The sequence below is a fragment of the Budorcas taxicolor genome, unplaced genomic scaffold (genome assembly GCF_023091745.1).
Source record: "Budorcas taxicolor isolate Tak-1 unplaced genomic scaffold, Takin1.1 scaffold3457, whole genome shotgun sequence".
Classification (NCBI taxonomy): domain Eukaryota; kingdom Metazoa; phylum Chordata; class Mammalia; order Artiodactyla; family Bovidae; genus Budorcas; species Budorcas taxicolor.
The window spans coordinates 2,354-23,502 of record NW_026292144.1 but is presented as its reverse complement, the minus strand read 5'-3'; the positions used below and the strand labels follow the sequence as shown (position 1 = coordinate 23,502).

General features: G+C 35.0%; 1 protein-coding gene across 1 annotated transcript; it reads left to right on the top strand.

Moving 5' to 3' along the window:
• Window positions 1-277: 277 nt before the first annotated feature.
• On the top strand, window positions 278-769 carry LOC128071317 (uncharacterized). Its single transcript, XM_052664202.1, has one exon. The coding sequence runs from the start codon at window positions 278-280 to the stop codon at window positions 767-769; it is 492 nt and encodes a 163-aa protein (XP_052520162.1).
• The last annotated feature ends 20,380 nt before the right edge of the window (window positions 770-21,149 follow it).

Genomic DNA, 21,149 nt, shown 5'->3' with positions numbered 1-21,149 from the left:
CTAATTTATGCTCGCTAATCTCCTATCCAATGTTTGTATCACAATGTGAAAAATACTTTACCTAAAATTTCCAACTTTTCAACTCTTTGGGCCCCAAATGAATAAGAGACAAATTCATCACTCAATTCTCGGAATACAAAAGTCTTGCTGAAATTTACTTTTAAGATACGTGTTCAAATTAAGATGTTGACGCAAGTCCAGCAACAGTGTCCTAAAAACTACTTTAAAAGGGCACCAATCTCTCATTAGCATTGCAACAACAATCACCATAGCCAAAATGTCCCCAACACACTTGCTCGTGTTGCTTCTTGCTGTGGTAGCTCTCACCACCCCCTCGTTTGCCGACTATGGCAAGCCACCCACATACCCACCTCAACACAAACCACCAAAACCTATTCACAAGCCACACCCAATTGAGAAGCCTCCTAAAGAACACTACCCACCAAAGCCAGTGCACAAACCACCACCAATAGTAAAGCCTCCACCAGAACACAAGCCACCAAAGCCAGAGCACAAACCACCAACTTTGCCACCACCCATCCACAAGCCACCAACTCTGCCACCGCCCATCCACAAGCCACCAACTTTGCCACCACCCTACCACAAGCCGCCTCCACCATATGGTCACTACCCTGGACACCCTCCAGCGGAAGGTAATGAAGAAGCATACAAGAAGCGGCCCCATTTGCCTGGACATAAGAAGCCACATTACCCACCCTACCACCACAAGCCACCCCATGGCGGCCGTAAGCCACCAGCAGCCAATTAAGCTACGATGACTTGCTTCATGAGCTCACGTAGACCTTATCGCTAGTTAGAAAATAAGAGTTGATGCTGGCCTTATTTATGTTGTATTTTTCTTCCACTTTTCAGTTACTGCTATGCTGAGAATGCTCATTGAATCGAATTATCATTGGCCTATGGATTTCTTGTATTGATGAGCAAGGCCTTTATGTAATGCAGTGAGTGGTATGAATAGTATATGAATTACATGTTAATTATGTGCTCTTGATGCTCATTTAACATGCAAAGCTCTGCAATTATTTAATCATCTTTTATGCACATTTTGCGACGTAAACTAATATGAAGATTTATCAGATCACTCATAATTCCAAATTATTCCCTAAAAAAGGTTGAGGCAATATTATTCGAACATCAAATTTATATTTGGAACACTAAAATTGAGCAATTTAGCGATGATATCCGATTCCATTTTTGACCGTTTCATGGAACAAGCTCAGTATTACTCAAAAACTGTTGTAAGAAGAACATTGAAGATAATAAATAAAATAATAAATCTTTTTATAATAATTTAAGTTTTTAGGTGGACTGATCACTTACCATGATATTAGAATTTAGGTGCTAAAAAGTCATTGGTTCAAACTCACTGCCACCCATTTAATTAAAAATTAATTTTACCTACATTTGTGGGGCCATGTCGAAGATAATAAATAAAATAATAAACTATTCTCTAATAGTTTAAACTTTTAGATGTGGTGGTTACTTAACAAAGGCAAAAAATTATTGCAAATTACTTTATGCAATAGAACCATTGAATGTGGTTACGTTGTCAATTCTTTTCTACAACGGCTTTTTATAAATAAATAAGCAACGATTACAATTGAACTACAATTTTAAAATCGTTGCTAAAAAGTAATTCCATAATTAATAATAATTAGCAAAATGTGATGAAAATATTTTAAATGTTTCCAGCAAATGAAACTATTCGTAAAAGTTTTAATTTACACTGACAGCTAAGAAAACAATTGTAATAAAACATCTATTGCAATAATTTTTTCTTTTTCAATTGAAATGTTGCAAATAAACTAAAATGTTGTAGTATAAGCAGATGTAATAATTTGAGTACTGAAATAAATACTCTCTTAATCATCTGATCTTGAATCAAATTTCCATCCACAGCAGCTTCCAAATGAATTTAGTCTCACTTTCTCCTTCACTTTGAGCAGCTGAGGTCTCTGACTAAATGTAATTATGTTGCCCTCCATATCCAAATCTGAGATTGATAGTATTCCACTTAATTAAGATTACCCTTTTACCAGGAACATTTAAAACAATTTGTTTCTGAACTGAAAGAGCCATTTAGAATAATTCGGTTGACGCATAACGAAATAGACTTGCTTGTTTTTATATTTATATACTTTGACAAGTTAGAAAGATTATTATGTGAGTTATAAACTTGATATGCAAAAATGAAATAACTGGTTGGGCATCATCGCTTGTCGTACTTTTCAGCACTAACGTGAACCTACAAATATAGATAAATTTTTGGTGAAGACATGTCTTTATCCTTTCCTTTGCATTCGTCGCTGTAAATGTGTTCGTAGCTCCTAAACAATGTGAAATCTTAGCCCACGTAAAATATGAAAAGAAAGATATGTGAAACTTGTCTTTTCTTATCTTTTTACATTTGTTGGAAGATGAAGTATTTGACTCATTTGGCCACAAGGGGCATTGTAACATGAATAGTCATGTTATTGTCATGTTATTGTGAATATTATTGGGTTCATTGACGAGACAAACATCTCTCATATCAATGTAGAATCTGATTAGTTCAGATCTATGGACTAAAGAGTCTCTCTATTGTGAATAGTCACATTTTTTCTCTCTATTAAATAAATATTGAATCACTCTCAAGGTATTCATTCCATTCACATTTTTACACACTAAACTATTGAGAAATTGAGAGTGATCCATTTTTCTTTTGGATCATGTGGGAATTCAGTTGGCGGAATTGACTATCAGATTATTTGGTAGAGCCTGATCACCAAATAGTAAAACTCTTGGGTCAGGTCAGTCAATGACAAAACTCTTGAGTAGTAAAGTGTCGAACTCGCAACCTCATATGAGTAATTGTGTCCCCCTACTACTGCTAGACCATACCCCTGAGAGTAATGGAGAGTGATATTTGATTATTTAGTATGACATATTGAGATTATATTATGGAAAGAATCTAATAGTCTTTCTAAAACACCGACGAGAATACAATGACAATCAAATGACGTAAAAGAGCCTATGACATATTAGTTTAGAGTGTGAGCTTCCGCATTAGTTAGATACTTGTCTCATCTTCCTTCAACATTATTAGTTATATGTGTCTCTCAGGTTCTATCTTCAACATGTTCTTTTTGTATGCGCTAGTGATTGAATCTACTGCTTTTTCCTTTGGCTGAAATTCGTGACTTTAACAATGTTAAATTTGTAGCTATCCTTGTCATGCATGTGTACTGTGATTAGGACAATTCTTTATGCACATTATAATATGGTCATATTAACATTGGTTGTGATTAAGCTTTTGCTTTTGCCTTTGGCCGAAATTCTTGAATCTTTTGCATTTGCCTTTGTTGCTATCCTTTTAATATGCATCTGTATTATTAGGACAATTCCAAGATTTTTCAGCCGCAAAGGAAGCTGATAAAGTGACGGAGAGCAAAAATATGATTCTAGAGGAGCGAAAATTGCTTTTAATAGAATTTCACTTGCAATTTGAGCACCAAAATTTATAAACTGAAACCATGACAAAATCTTTATTCAATAATCAAATTGTCTGCAATAGGAAGTCTTTCGTACTAGTGGCCTTTTACACCACAACTTTATAAATGGGTGGAAACCCCGACCCGGATCTGACCCACCAAGAAGATTCAAACTATACTCAGGACTCGATGAAATTTTATAGTCAATGAGAGAGGTCAATCGCCAGACCTCAGGGCCTTGGCAGTCACATTATGTGGGGGGCCATGGGAGCGTGCTTAGGGCATACTTAGGGTGAAACTTAGTTAGTATAAATAGTCCATTAAATGCACCTATTAAAGTATTAACAACTTATTTATTACTCTCTCACTTTCAGTAATTATTTTAGATCGGACATACTAACTTACATCCACACTGGATGGAGTTCTCGACTAGTAATACCTACAGTACCTTATCTTGTTTTACAGGTACAGAGCTGAGTTCGGGCTGACACACATTCAACCCTTATCAATTTTGATTTCTTTCGCAATACTCCAACAAAAAAAAAGAAAAAAAATAGAAGTTGCAATAGCTGCCAGCTTATTGAAACAGTTTTTTTAGTCAGTCATATAAATTAAAACTTTTTACAATAGTTTTATATACTTAATTGTATGGGGAAATTTTTTTTTATCACTTATTGTTTGATTTTACTCATGAGATTAATTTTCTATAAAGGTTTCAAAATTATAGTTCAATTGCATGCTTATTATTTACAAAAAAAAAAAAAAAAAGAAGTTACAATATAAAGAATTGCAAGAGACCATATGCAATGGTTGAAAACCCCTTGCATAAAATCATTTACAAAGATTTTTAACCTTTTTGCAATAGTTTCAATTGTTGCAGTAGATAAAAAGATTGGTACATGGCGTCTACATCATACAAGGAGAGCAAGGAAGGGAGACAATATAAACATAGACAAGGACTCTTTTTCATAAGACCCAAGTATAACAACTACATATGTCTATGATATTATCACATATTTATTTACAAACTTAAACCAGACTTAATACATAGTCCATGAACTTGTTGTTTGGCTCTTTTTCCTTCTCTATTTTCCGGTTAGATTTTTCTTAAGTTTTCGATAAGTATAAAGGTAGGTGAGACATCTAAGCGCGCATTAATTTATTCTTTGTGCTGATTATCTTCACAGGTCTTACGGGGGCCAAGTAATTTGGCAGAGTCCAGCTAAAAGGTGCAGGATTTAATTTTATCTTTTATTTTTGCTAAATAAGGGGCAGGCTTTTTAAGTCTCCAAATATATGGTCTAACAGGAATGGGATGATTTCGCAGATTTGAAATTTTCTAATATTGCTTTAAAGTTTTACTTTTGATTGACTTGAAATATAAGTGAGAGCGCATTATTACAATCGAGAGTTTACCAGTTAATGATTGAGTTCTGCTGAATAATCTAATAATCTACTCCACCAGTTAAATTCTTACGTTATCCAAAAACAGAGGGCAGGCTTGTTAAGTGTGAACATGAGACTTTTCTCTTTTCTTGGTCTGAGTATCGTCGGACTTTGGCTTGTGGTTCTTTACCTAATTTTTGTTTCATGTGCAACAACTTACAAAGATGTCGATCTCCAGGCCCAGATTGTCCAATCTCGCAGCAAAGGTGGGCAGAAGGTTAAATTTTTTTATTTTTGTTGTTGTTAATTTTGGAAAACATCCCCACTCAACCAGTCCACAAGACATAGATTGAATTAATCCTACCCACTCAAGAGGGGATGTAGCACGTCAGCATTCTCTAGTTTGGCTAAACGACTGAATGTAAACCAAAACTCCGAAAATGCAACAGCCACATGCACCGCATAAGTTAATGTTTGATCCTCTGTGGGAGAAATCCTACTAGCATCTCACGCTTACTGGTCTCTAACTCGAGACCTCACGTGGGTAGTAGTAGAACCTCTACCACTTGAGGCGACCCTTGGGGTCGGGCAGAAGGTTAATTAATACTAAAGTCTTTGAGTTTTAGTTCTAAAGTGTCATTTTTGAATAGGAAAAAATCTAATTTAGTCCCTGAGGTCTAACATAAAAACCAACCAGGTCCCTGTGTTTTGGAAAAAGGCCATTTTAGTCCCTACACTTGACAGAAGTTACACTATTTGTAACAGTCAAACCTTTGACCGAGTAAAAAGACTACTATGCCCCTATATTTACAAAAGATAAAAACCAAATTGGTCCCTGAAATTATAATAAAAACCAAAATAAGTCCAAATTAAATTAATCATCCAATACACATTAAAAAAAAACAAGATAACTAATCCCATAAATACACATCGGGGAAAAAAGCAATAAATAATCCAATTCAAGCATAAACAACATTAAAATGTCCAAAAAAAAGTCATAAGATATCAGTAAAAAAAAGTCATAATACTCGAAATCTGAATTGTCCTCCATCAATTTGTTCAAATACACACTTATCGCCTCTTTTCATGTTATGAGCGTTGCGTAGGGCAGACCAACCAGAAGAGACAAAGTACGTCCCTGCCTGTCGCCAACCCACTCTAAGACTGTATTGATTGTTATGACAATCAATAACGGTCATTGTGCCAGTCTCAAATATTCCAGTCCCTTCTGCAAGTTCTTTGCGAGAGGCTACAATATATTCCAAACATGATAATTAGCATGTAATCATGATTTTGAATTTGTTCAGAACATTCTTAGGAACAATAAAGAAGAAGAGTTATCATATAATGTCTGTCATTCTTCACTAAAACTTCAGAACATGCTTACCACCTTCTTCACCATTGACCTCTTCAGTTTTCTCACTATCAACTTCTATTTCTTCCACCTCTTGGCTCTCATTGCTCTCATCACTCTCATTATTATCATTGCTCTCATCGCTCTTATCGCTCTTATCACTCTCATCGCTATCAATCTCAATGGGCACCTTAGCAATATATTCATCATTAAAAAAATTAACATGATTATGATAACTATTATTAAAAATGTAGAAATAACAGAATAGTTAGACTTACAGTTAATATCTCTCTCATAAGCACTATGGCTGAAGATTTGAACCTTAAATATTCCCGGACTTTTCCAATAAAACACTAGAAACTCTCCAACTTTTATAGCAATAACATTCGCAAACTCTATCCAACCGTCCTTAAAGTAATACCTACCATCTATTTCTTCCAACTTCACCATATGCGACATGCCGTTACACTTCAATGTGTATGTAGGCACTATGTGGTCGAGGTATCTTTCAATAAATTTAATTGACAGACTCTATATAACATGCAATCTTAATTTTGTAAACCATAGGTTAAAATGCATTTACTTAGAATGAATCAATTTAGAGAAACTTACAAGCCTAGTGTTTGAAGGTTGCAAAATAACCTTAAAAAACTTTAGTAGATGAACCATATCTATGTAACAAGGAAAACAACAATGAATCAATTACTTAGGCAAATTCAACACTCCACCACAACTGGATATATAAATATATCAAATCAAAAATATAATTAAAATGCATATATATCTATATTTTAATATATATAATTACCAATTATATTATATAAATATTGTATATATCATATGTATTATCGATTACTTATATATTTTATATATTACCAATATCTTTTGTATATTAGATATTATATTACCCATTTTGTATTGCACACACACATACAGACACATAAATAAATAAATAAATAAATATATATATATATATATATATATATATATATATATATATAAATACATATTTTTAACAAAATCAATAAAATATAAAAAAAAATCATATATACAAACACATAAATAGATGGTTCCTGACAGTTACCTAAGTGAGAGTGCCGGAGAGGGGAAGGTTGTGTGTTGGTGTGTATGCCATTGTGTAATGGTGTATGGGCCACTATATGTGTGTTGTTGTGCGTGCATGTGTGACTGAGAGATAGTGAGTGTTAGAGAAAGCGAGGGAGAAAAAGAGTTGCATAAGGGGAAGGGAAGGGTCCAGTCTGAAGGGTTGGGGGTGGGGGAGGGAAATGGGGAGGTGGTGGGAGAGGGGAAGGGTTGGTATGGGCCGCTGTGTGTGTGTTTGATGAAGAGAGAGAGATGAATGGGAATGGGAATAGGGGAGGTTTGGTTTGGTTTTTTTTTTTAAAGCTAAATGAGAACTTTGTTCTTGAAACCGTTAACTTAAACGGCCCCTTACTTAACGGAGGGACCAATTTGGCTTTTCCCAAAACACAGGGACCTAATTGATCTTTATATTAAACCTTAGGAACTGAATTGGTTTTTTCCCTTTTTGAATACTTAACTCCCTAAATTTAATACCCACAATAGGCCTGGTTTCCAAATATCTCACATTTATGGAGAGGCAAATATCTGCGCATTGATTGAATTTCCAGTTATAGTAATGTGAAATGCTTTTTAGTCCCTAATGTTTTGCATAAAACCAAAATTGGTCTTTGAGATTTTTAAAATACCCAAATTGGTTCCTACTGTTTACCTCCGTCAGTTAGAATTAATATCATTATGCGCATAAATGTCATTTTGCCTATATTTTTTTTTAAAAAATTATATAGAGCATGTGGACTTAGTGGAGGGAGCCACATGTACTCCACTAAGTCCTATGCTACTCATCCGCAAGAAAACGAGCATTATACACACACACACAAAAACAAAAAACACATACACACACCTGCGATGGAGAAGACAACCGTGGCTGGCTAATCTCAAGCTCCAAAAAAAAAGTAGCTCGCGTGGATTGCTAGTTTGAGGTTTATAACATTCATTAAAGGTTAGTTTTTTCTTATTTTTTTGATCTCCAAACGATTTTAATGTTTGGGTTTAGGGTTTTATCAATAGAAGCTAAGAATGTAATTTCGGTTTAGGCATTATTTTCTTTGCATTATGTATTATATATCTGTATCTAGTTGATTAATTGCAAGATATTGAATTACAAGTTGAATTTAGTGGTTAGGGTTTGCGATCTTTACATTTTGCAGCCTTAAGCTTAGAGTTTTAGTATAAAACTAGTGATAATATATTTTATTTGTGTTAAATTTAACATTATTATCACTATTTTTTCGATTGTTGCATTAATTGTAAAAATGAATTTTCTGTTCTTGCTTTTCTTCTTGTTTTACTTTTAAAACTATTAAAAAACTTTTAGTCTTAATCCTTCATGTCTAATGAATTTCATCCAAAAGATAATGAAACATTATATTAATTCTACTTTTACATATGATAACCTCTGGTAATTATTATGACAAAATTCACTAAAAGGACTAATTATAAAACAAAATGGATATTTAGAGACTAAAATGTAGAAAATAAAAGTTTAAGCACCAAACCCGTTTTTCCTATATTTTGAAGATTGTTATTATAATATACTCTTAAGTAATTCTTCTATATAAATCATGTGGTACATATTTTACACTTTTAGACTGATTTCTCATAGATCTTGCAACCTAAACACTCTACTAAACCGTCCCTTAGTTTCTTCTTGGTTTTTTTCTGAGCCCTATGGCTCGGAGGAAACCCAAAACTGTTTTTAAGTCTACGCCTCTACGGGGAGAAATGGTGGTGGTTCTCCTTTTGTGCTATCACTTTCCTCATCGCTGATGGAGCTAAGGCGGACTGGATGCCTTTCTATGCCCCCTTCGTCTCTTGTAATTTCAGTTGTTAGGAGTGCACATAATGTTGATTTGAGCTCTAAGGAAATCACACATCCTTCTATGGTGGTAGAGAAGTTTCATCCTCTGAAATAAATCGCTGAGGCAGGTTCTTGCTCTAAAGGCAGCTTGGGGTCCAGGTCTGTACAATACGGGTCTCTAGTTGAGCCTAGCTTTCCAACTATTAAGGCCTCAACTGTAACGCCCTGAACCCAACTCCCACGTCTGCAGGATACCCCCTGGGACTTGGGCCTAAGCAAGCACCGAGGCCATGGTGAGCAAGCTCATAAACGCACTATGCACGTATTGTCCGCTTTGGAGCCCATACTCCTCACGGTTTTGTCGCCTCCCAGCCACTGCCAGGAAAACGCGCGTGCACGATACAAGGATGTTATCCTATATATCAAGCAGCCCAAAGACCTCCGCGTCCGATGTGGGATATTACACCTGCCCTCCCTTGGAGACCTAGCGTCCTCGCTGGCCATACGAACGCGTCGGCTCTGATACCACCTTTGTAATGCCCCGAACCCAACTCCCACGCCTGTAGGATACCCCTGGGACTTGGGCCCAAGCGAGCACCGAGGCCATGGCGAGCAGGCCCAGAAATGCACTATGCACGTATTGTCCGCTTTGGAGCCCATACTCCTCACAGTTTTGTAGCCTCCTAGCCACTGCCAGGAAAATACGCATGCACAATACAAGGATGTTATCCTATATATCAAGCAGCCCAAAGACCTCCGCGTCCGATGTGAAATATTATATCAACTGTTCCAGAAACAGAGGTAAGAGCTAACTTTCCTGCTCCTAAAACTTGGAAAAATTTCTTTGAAGGTCATTTTAAGGAGGCTTTTAAACTAGAATTGGAAGACCTTGAGTTTGAGAATGGAGACATTATTGTTCACCCTTCTTACGAAGTCATTGAGGAAAGTAAATCTTATTGAAAAAATTGCTTGGTTGGACAATTTTTGGACAAAATCCCCCCCTTCTCTCTTGTTAAGTAAGTTCGTGATACGCAATGGCAAAAATTCGGGAAAGTGGAGATTAAATCAGGGATTGAATGACTATATGTATTTCGTTTTGAGGATGAGGATAAATGTAAGAAGGTGCTCGAACAATTCTAGCATGTGGGTAATAAGCGTTTACTTCTTCAAAGATGGAAACCCAACACGCGTTATGAGAGCTTCAAATCAGACAACATACCGATATGGGTCAAATTATGGAATATGCCCCTTGTGATGTGGACTAAGAAGGGCTCGAGTATGCTTACTAGTGCTCTATGTACTCCCCTTCAGATGGATACAACTACTGAAACTAGAACTAGACTTAGCTATGCTAAGATGTGTGTGGATGTTGATCTTAAGAAAAAGCTGCGGGAGCTTATTCCTTTGGATATGGGTGATGGTAATATTATTAAGGTTGAGGTTGAGTACACTTGGAGACCACAATGGTGTGAATACTGTGAGAAGTTGGGCCACCTTGGTAAAAAATATCTGAAAACCAAGAAGGTGTAGAGAGATGTGAACAACAATGAATCTATGGCAGATGGTAATTGTGAACCTGTGAGACTTGTTGAAGAAAAGGTTGGGTAAAAAATGGCTGATAAGGGACTTGCACCCTCGAAGGATGATTGGATAGATGTACAGAAAAAATGAAATACCTTCTTCTAACAACAAAAAGACCTCCCCTGCTAGGATTGGAGCAACACGTAGGAACCACCTGATATACATTCATGAATATTGGAGCTACAACTAACAAAAAGACCTCCCATAAATTGCAAGCTAATGCAAGTAAATCTACAACTAACAAATTTGATGCCCTTGACAATGAAAAGATTCATCTTCTAGACATTCTCAAGGAGTTCAAAATCGGGCATGAGTCAGTGGAAAACCCGCAAGAAATTACTAAACCACCTGATATACATTCATGAATATTGGAGTGTGGAATGTGAGAGGTATGAATAAGGCATTTAAACAAAAGGAGGTCTAACTTTTTGTCAAAAGGAAAAACTTCAACATTTTTGGTCTGCTTGAGACTAAAATCAAACTGAGCAGTGCCCAATTAGTGGTTAACAGAATATTCAATAGTTGGGGTTTCACAAATAACTATACCCATTCACTAAGAGGTAGAATCTGGGTTTTTTGAGATAAATCTACAATTAATTGCACTGTTATTGATGCTCGTGACCAAGCGATTCTCTGCCATTTCTCGCTGCTCGATAATAGCAATCAGTGGTTTGTCAGTTTTGTCTATGTAGCAATGATTATTTAGAAAGAAAAAGGTTATAGGCTAAACTCATTGAGTGGTCCTAAAAATTTAACAACCTCCATTTTTGTGCCCTGGGTGAGTACAATGAGATTCTTAGAATTGAAGAAAGATTTAGATGTAATTGTCTTTTGGTGGTGTAATTGAATTTATAGAATGTTTGGAACAGGCTGAGTTTATTGAACATACTTACGTTGGCCCGGATTTCTCTTGGAGCAATAATGCAAGTGATGCCACAGTTAGAGCTAGGAAATTTGATAGGGTGCTAGTGAACAACGAATGGATTAACAGGTTTGTTAACTCGAAGGTAATTATGGACATGCCTTCTATCTCAGACCATTGCCCATTATGTTTCTCTTTTCTTCAGCAGTTTGATCGTAGAACCCCCTTTCAGTTTCTATAATGTTTGGACTTCTCATAAGGATTATGTTCCGTTGATTGAAAATTTATGGTCCCAACAGGTGGTTGATTATCCTATGTACTGCTTTGTGCAGAAGCTTAAGACAATTAAAGCAGCTTTGAAGAAATTTAACCAGGAAAAATTTAAAAACATTGGAGGCATTATTGAGGAGCTGAGATGTAGCCTGGCTGTTATTCAAAATAAAATTCTTAATGGGCTTTATTCTCCAAATTCACTGGAACAAGGACAGATATTGAAGGCTCAACTGGATATGGCTCTAGCTAAAGAGGATTCGATGCTTAAACAAAAAGCTAGAATTATGTGGATGAAAGAGAGGGACCCTAATACCTCTTATTTTCATAAGATTATCCAAGGCCAAAAAGTGAGGAATAATATTCATTCAATTCTCAAGGAAGATGGTAGCCAAACTGTTTCAGAGAATGAGGTTAAAAATATTGTCATTAGATTCTACTCTGATTTGTTAGGTAAAGAAAATCCTGTTGGTGATAGTTTCTTGGTTGATGATCTTCAGTCCATATTGAACTAGACTATCCCTGATGACCATTGAGACACTCTTACTCTTCCAGTTTCCAATGTTGAAATTAAAGAACCTTTGTTCTTAATACATAACAGCAAGTCACCGGGGCCAGATGGTTCTCGGCTCATTTCTTTATGTTCTCATGGGAGCTTATTAAAGATGATTTTTGTAATGTTGTCATATCTTCTCTTGAAGTTGGGAAATTACTTAAGCAAATCAACACCACTGCAATTAACCTCATTCCTAAAGTGAAGAACCCCATGTTGGAATTTTTTAGTTGTGGGCTTCCACTGATTGAATATTTTGTTGTTTTCGAAAAACAGGTTGAGGTTGACCGGTAAAGCCCAAAACATAATTTTATAGTGATCCACTCCAGTTGGACCTAGGTCCGTCTCATAGATATTATTTTCAGTGGTTTGGTATGTAAGGTGTAGAGCCTGTTTAATTTATAGGGCAGCTTGATGAGGGGGCCAATACAATTTTTAGGCTAGACCCTCTTTCCCATCCAGAATACTAGTAGTCTATATATTAGGCTATTAGGGTTGGCTTGCCCCATTGAGAGCCACCATTCAGAAGTTGGAGAGGGAGAGGGAGCCCCTAGTCTAGACGTGCCTACCATAACACGTCGCTCAAGTTTTTGTAAGATTATCATAAAGATAGTTTTGATAGCTACAATAAAGGTGCGCTTCCAATTCAATCAACTTAATAGTATTAATTAATTATTGCAGTGTTTTATTTTTTGGTATAATTAGATCATATTAATGTAACAAGTGGTATCAGAGCCACTAATATCAGAAATAAAACCTGCATGGAAGAATTTTTGCTTTTATGATTGATCTATTAGATTAATTCCACCCACCATAAAAGTTTATGTAATTTTGTGTTATATCCGTAGTTGTTCTCGATCTTTGCTTTTAAGATTGAGTCATATATTTATGCTTTGATAACTTTGTTGAATAAAGTAGCAGCAATTGTATACAATCGTGTCAAGCTATGATTAGTCAAAACTATATGTGGTTTCTGGGGCTTGATAAGTCGGATAGCGGCAATTAATTAAAACATCTGAAATAACACGTTATAGGTTTGCAAATCGAGTATATAAGTTCTGAATCTGGTTATGTAGTGATAAGAGCTAGATGCAGAGGAATATAATATTCCAACAAAAGAAAAGTAGTGGCTGCTTTAATCATGGGTGACTTTTGTCCTAAAACAACGACAGATGCATTTTTTTTAATAAGGGTTTTAACTGGATAACAAAACTATATTCAATTCTTGATTTTATGGCGATGCAAAATTTGTCATTGTTCCCATATGGTGGTGAGGGTGGTTATAGAAAATGAATATCTTATAGGCAACAACGTGGTATAAAACGAATCAAAAGAGAGTACATGAAAATTAGAGAATATTACTCTTTTATACTTTAGCCCGTGGCAATGCATTGATAGTTTCTCTGATTGTGATCACATCACATGCTAGAACATTTGATTCTCAATAATTTTTAGTTGTTTCTATTTTCTTCTCCTGTGATATAACTGATTGATCGTGTCTTGTAAATCTGGTATGAGGAGTTGTTCTGATTGAGACAAAAGTCTTTAATGATGCCTATGTTAATTTTATCTATTAAGCCTACTGAGAGAGTATATGTCTCCAGATAAGTTAAATAGCTTAATAGGAAATTTATGTTGACCCTATGTAAGACAACACATTGATATCACTTTTGTGGGCCTGATCAGTTTTGAGCATAAAGATTGTAACAATGTCTATTTTTGAGTAGTAAGGTACCTAGGAAATAATTTTGGAATCATAATTGAAGAACAAAAATATTATTAGTTGAGGAGAGAAAAACCTATCAACTTACTTTCTGATGCTATCTATTGCAACTTCAAACTGGAAGTAAATTATGAAAATTACATAAGGTGTGATGCTAAATTATGCTAAAGAATTTTCTTTTGCACCCGAATTCGTCAACTGCACAATGTTTGGAATATGTCTTACCTATTTTATTTTTCTATTTCCTGCCTAGAAGTTGATTAACATTTCATAAAGGAATATAGCATCCATGGCAAGACAAGAACTTGTAATCTGGATGTTCCGTGCTTTTCACCTTTGGTTAGGCATGAGTCAATTTAGTGATAGTTGTTCTATTGAAGTGGCCAAAGCTTCACAAATTTTCAATGGAATTATTTCAGTATTGTATAGTATCTTTTCCCATCTATGGTTATTTGCTTCCCAAGTGGTCTTGGGGATTGTGGCCTCTCTAGACAAGAAATCGGTAAAGCTTAATATTGTTGTGCTCTGCATAATAAGCTAGTCTATATAATGGACAAGATTTCGCTAAAGTTTGTTTATTGTCCGGAACAATGTGCATTGTTTATATTAAAGCCAAATTTTTAAGTTATGCCTGCATGGATGGGCACAACATGAAGATTTACTTTCCTATTTATTTATGCATGAAGCAGCATTAAAGAAATGTTGATTTTGAATGATTACTTACGTTTCACATTCACTTTTATAACTATAGTGTGGCTAAAGGGTCTGTCAGTGGAACCACTTTGTCCAGTACACTTTTTAATGGTTCATTTCCTATGGCTGCACACAAGGTAAAATTTAAAATTTGTGGACAATGGATTATTTGTATGTTTAATATAAAGGGTGAGATTGTCCCAGTTGAATAATTTTGTGGTTGATGTAGACGGTTGCGCCGAAGTGGACCTCTATATTATTACAATTTATTTGATAAGGATCTTGGGATGTTTTCTTCTTCGAATTAGTGTACACAATTGTCTGTCCGAAGGGGGTAGTTGTGTGTATTAATTTAGGAGAAGTGGAAGTGGCAGTAGGGTCATTTTATTTAACTTTGAAGGGGTTTGTCTGCCCGAAAGGGGGTAGATCTCTTTAGAGTTGTCTCACTGTTTTACTTGAGTGGGAGATTGATATAGTATGTTGTATGTTCTGCCCGAAGGGGAATAATGCAGTATACACTTTGAACTCTCATGAAGATGTTGCTATTACAATTTATTCCCTTTAATTAAGTCACTATTTCATATTTCTATTACAGTTAGCAACATCGTATTGAATAATCAAAATCTTTAATTAAGATTCTAATTGGCAATGATTATTTTTATTTATCATGCGATATGAGTGCTTTAAAGGTTGGTTTTATTATGAGGACTTTTTCAAGATAATTTTATTCAAAAGTGAATTTGAGATCCTCGAAACCATTAAACTTTTCCACATTATAAAGATATTTTAAGGTTGAGATATTATATTATAGTTGGAAGTGTCTTTTATTGACTCCTTATGCATGTATCGAGATTGAGATTTATTCCAATTGTGGAATTATAAAGCTTGTCTTATAAAGATGTGCTTGAGTACTCCTTTTGGGGCATGTAATTATGGGATAAAATTACATGAGTACTTGATTTGTCTGTAAAGCTGTCATATTTGGTAAAGAACTCTTAAGAGATATCAAGTTTGTTCTTCCTGTAAATATTATATTCTGCATATAATTAATTTCCTTGTAATTGTTGAATATATCTCTATTTGTTAAAATTATATGAAGTGAACTGTTGTAATTTAGGTTATCTTATGATTGGGATATCGATGTCATCAACACATTGTATAGACTTATAGATGTTTCTCAAGTTTGACTTTTGTAGTGATTAACTAAATTTAAAAAGTAAAAGAATGCTCTTCCATATTAAAGTTGCATGCTTGGCTAGTTATATTTTTGTACTCCTTTTCAAGTCAGTCTTAATTATGTCATCACAATTTTTAAAGCTAGAAAATATAACACTTTATTTATTTGTCTCTTGCATGAGCTACCTATTTTGATGACATTACGAGAGTTAAATGGTTAGAGCAATATACTTTTGGGCAAGGTAAGGTTGATAACATATATATGTAAAGTCATTTAAGTTTAATTGGAGGTTCTCCATGAGCAATGTTTGAATGTGTGATTAAACTTGTTCAATAATATAAGGGTTATAAGTTTGTCATAGATCGTATAAATGGTTCTTACCATGTCAGATTGTTCATTAAGGCTTACAAGATTTTCAACAAAGATTTTAGGACTTATCCCAATTGGACGATCTTTAAATCAAATTGGATAACTTAGCCGAAGCGGGTTATCCATTATGGTTTATGAGACATAAAGAAGGATTCTAGGATAGGTTACTTCTTGGAAGGACAATAATTGTGTACGTTAAGCTTGAAAAGTATATGCGAATAACAAGGATATTAAAGTAATTTAATTGGGAAATCTTTTGCCCAAGATTCAGGTTTCTATGACTATTCGCTTGTGAAGACTCTAAGACATAAAGTAGCATTTCTTGAAAGTATTTACAAGACACGTTAGAGTCTCCAATGGGACAAGTCTTTGACTAGAATGTTTGAGTTGCAAGTTCATATGATGTGCATCATTTTGTGCTTAATCATAAAGTTTGAGTTTATATTAAAGTTACTATTATAACACATCTTACTTGCACTTCAAGTGGTCATGGAAGGTTTATTGCACATAATCATGATTGTCTCCCTCCATGGTTCTATTTTTCCACGTGTATGTTTGATTGTTCCAAGGTGAATAGATTTTCATGGAACTTTACTTCCTGATTAGTCATTTTTATAATGATAACTATATGTAGTCAAAGTATTAAGTATATTGCTTTTATGCAATATTTTAAAAGGGGCTTCCATCTGAAGGATTCAAAATGTAGAAATTATTTTGGAAGCATATATGTCAATACATCCTAGCTTAAGGCTATCAAGGTTTCAAAGTCAAGTACTTGTCTTACATATATTTCAATTGAAGGCTTCTATTGTTTGTGAAAGAAGATAAGGTTTGACGTTATAGTCCTTAAATTGTCTATTCAAGAGTACATCTACTACTATCTTTAAGATTTAGTGGATAGATAGTGTTTGGCGTGCATTATGTTATTTTGGTTTTCCATGATAATGGTATTGTATGCTAATAAAGCTTCCTAGTAACATATAGTTTTGCAAGTGTAAACATTACAGAAAAGTTTCATTGATGTTTTCATCATAAAAGAACATATTTTACGTTAGAAGATTTCACTTGCAATATACAAGTTTTAAAGTCATAAAAGATATAAAGTTTTAAAGTGACAGTGAACTTTAAGGTCAGTGGGAGTAACATATTTATAAGGTCATGCTCCAATGTATAAATGTGAATGTTTATTGTTAAGGAAGCTATAAAGTATCATGCCTAAAAGAGAGTTCATGTATACTACAGTTTTAATATGAGCATAACATATATATCTCATTTAAGAATTAGAGACAAACCAGTGTATATATAGAGGTCATTGCGTTCTACATAAAAGTCAAGGTTGAGATTTATATAGTGACTTATATGGTTAAAGACAATTTTAGTCGATGAAATTTGTTAAACCTTGACATGCTCATATTCTTGGAGTGTCTCTTTATTTAGAGATGAAGTTTATATAGTTTTTTCTTTTATGAGAGTTAAAAGTCCAACACTTTTAAAGTTTAAAGATTACAATCATAATATGTTTTCGGGATTGTAATGTCACTAACCAAAGTAGTTGTCATTAAGTGCGTGGGTGTTCATTGATTTTGAAATATTTGGTTAGTGGGAGCATGGTTTTCTTTTACTAAATTGTTAATACGCGATTATTACTCTCATATTCAGTTATTAAAATATTTACAGTTATTTATCTGAGCTAGTAGTGATGATTGTGATTCAATCGTATTATTTTTACCTGCTTAATTATTTACACAACTTGGATATGTTGGTGGGTTATAAAGGCATAAGCTATGGAAATTTATTGCCAACAAGTGTTTAAGGTATAGCTATGTGCTTGGTATGCTTATGCAAGTGCAACCAGGTTATACGCTCAGATTAGAGTGCAGTGAATATTGTAATGCATGCATTTTGGGAACTTATACTGAAGCTCTGTTAATGCTTCATTTCAAATGCTTTAGGTTAGAAGCGTAAAGTGTAAGGGTACAGTTTATTTTGAGTAATTAATTACAGTATCTTAAAGTTTTGTTCCCATTATATTCAGATAGTGATCAATGTTTTATGTGTATACAGATAAAGTTGTTGTGAGCTCACACAGGTCTAAAGCTTCATATCTCGAGATATACAGTTAAAGGCTTCATTATTGAAGTGACTTTGGTTTAGAATCATTAAAAGGGGGTTTGTATACCCCAATAAATATTAAAGGCTTCTTATGAGGCAAAAGGGGATCTAATCCCATAAAGGGTCTTACAAGACCATAAAATGGCCGATTGTGGTTTGGCATACTCATCATTATCGTTGGATCACATGTGCCAAAAACCACACTACACTTTACCACACCATGGAATCCATGTCGATAGGCGTTAGTATTTGTGATCATAGGAGTCCTATGCCGAAACCGAAAGATGGTGTAACGACTGTTATGGTTCGATATTGATGACTTGTTGGACTGGATTCTAGATTGAGACGTTTATATTTGTGGCCACTAAAGTTGTTTTCAGCCCGAGAGTCGTTTTGATAAAATAAAATGTTTTCAAAGTGTAAAACCAATCAGTGTTGCCCAAGTAGGAGACTGTTGGAATTTTTTAGTTATGGGCTTCCACTGATTGAATATTTTGTTATTTTAGGAAAACAGGTTGAGGTTGACCGGTAAAGCCCAAAACATAATTTTATAGTGATCCACTCCAGTTGGGCCTAGGTCCATCTCATGGATATTATTTTCAGTGGTATGGTATGTAAGATGTAGAGCCTGTTTAATTTATAGGGAAGCTTGATAGGGGGCCCAATACAGTTTTTCGGCTAGACCCTCTCTCCCATCCATAATACTAGTAGTCTATATATTAGGCTATTAGGGTTGGCTTGCCCCATTGAGAGCAACCATTCAGAAGTTAGAGAGGGAGAGGGAGCCCCTAGTCTAGATATGCCTACCATAACACGTCGCTCAATATTTTTGTAAGATTATCATAAAGATAGTTTTGATAGCTACAATAAAGGTACGCTTCCAATTCAATCAACTTAATAGTATTAATTAATTATTACAGTATTTTATTTTCTGGTATTAGATCATATAAATCTATCACCCCCACTCATGTTCAAGATTTTCGGTTAATCTCTTGTTGTAATGTGATTTACAAGTGTATCTCAAAGGTGATTGCTAACCGATTGAAACATACTTTGGATTCTATTATTTCGATGAATAAGTCAGCATTTATCCCTGGGAAAAAGATCCTTGATAATGTTCTAGTAGCTCAAGAATTGGTCCGTAATTATGGGATGAAGAAGATCAGTCCTAGGTGTGTTCTCAATATTGATATTATGAAGGCATATGACACCATTAATTGGGATTTCTTCATTAAAGGTCTTAAAGCTTTTGGCTTTCTAGACAGTTTTATCAAATGGGTTGAAATGTGCATTACTACACCAACTTATTCTGTGGTCATCAATGGACAATTGGAAGGTTTCTTTCCGGGTTAAAAAGGACCCAGACTGGGTGATTCTTTATCACCTTACCTCATTGTTTTGGCCATGAAAGTTCTCTCTAAGCTTCTTATCAAATGCTCATACATGAAGGTTTTGAATTTCACCCAAAATGCAAGAAGGCTAAGCTTAACCATTTGGCGTTTGCTGATGATCTTCTTATCTTTTTGAAGGCAAACTTTCAATCCTTGCAGCTTATTGACAAGACGTTAGTTATTTTCTCCAAGATGTCGGGTTTAAGGGTCAATAACCTAAAGGGTGAGATTTTATTAGAGGGTACAACGATGATATGAAGAAGTAGCTTGCAGATGCTTTGCACATTAACATTGGGACTCTTCCAGTTAAATACTTTGGGATCCCTCTCATTTTTGGGAGACTTAATAAGAACAACTGTCATCTCCTTTGTTCCAGGATTACAAGCCGCATTGATCACTGGGCTAATAGATGGTTTTCCTATGCTGGTAAGCTCCAAATTATCAACTATGTTCTGTCAAGTATTATTTATTATTGGTGCAATATCTTCTTCTTCCCTAAGGGAGTGATCTATGAGATTGAAATTAAAATTTGCTGCATTCTTATAGAAATGTGTGTGGACAAAATATGTATCAAGAAAAAATGCGGATATGCTCGAATGGTAAAATTTCTCTGGGGTGGTAATAGCTCTAAAGGGGCTAGAGTTGCTTGGTCTGAGGTCTGTAAACCTAAAAAGAGGGAGGACTTCGTGTCCGTAGCTTGGAAGAGATTAATCAAGTAGCTATCGTCTAACAGTTCTAGCACACCTATTCTGATGAGAAATCACTGTGGGTATATTGGGTGAATAGAGTGATTCTTAATCATGAAAATATTTGGAATGTTGATGCTCCTAGTAATGCTACTTCAACTTGGAGAAACCTATTGAAATGTAAAAAGATGGCTATTAAATTTGTCAAACATAGAATTGATTATGGAAATAATACTTGGTAGTACTAGGACTCTTGGTTCCCATGTAGTAGAATTGTGGATTATGCTAGAGTCAACAACATTGTGATGCCTACTTCACTCACAAAGGAAAAAGTTAGCTTTTTCATTCGTGGGAACCAGTGGCAGTGGCCAGTTGAGCTTGACTTCATGAACCCCTTGACAACAAGCTTGATTACTCAAAGCTGTGATGATTATATTGGCTGGTTTGCAAATAGAAGTGGGGTTTTTAAAGCATCCTACACATAGGATTGCATTCGCAAGAAAATATTGAAGACTACTTGGGCTGATCTTATCTGGAATAAAGTTGTTATCCCTAAGCATAGTTTTTGTGCTTGGCTTACGTGTCTTAATCGTAGCCCC

Coding starts and splice junctions, on each gene's coding strand:
- LOC128071317 (XM_052664202.1), top strand. CDS start 278: ATGTCCCCAACACACTTGCTCGTGTTGCTTCTTGCTGTGGTAGCTCTC.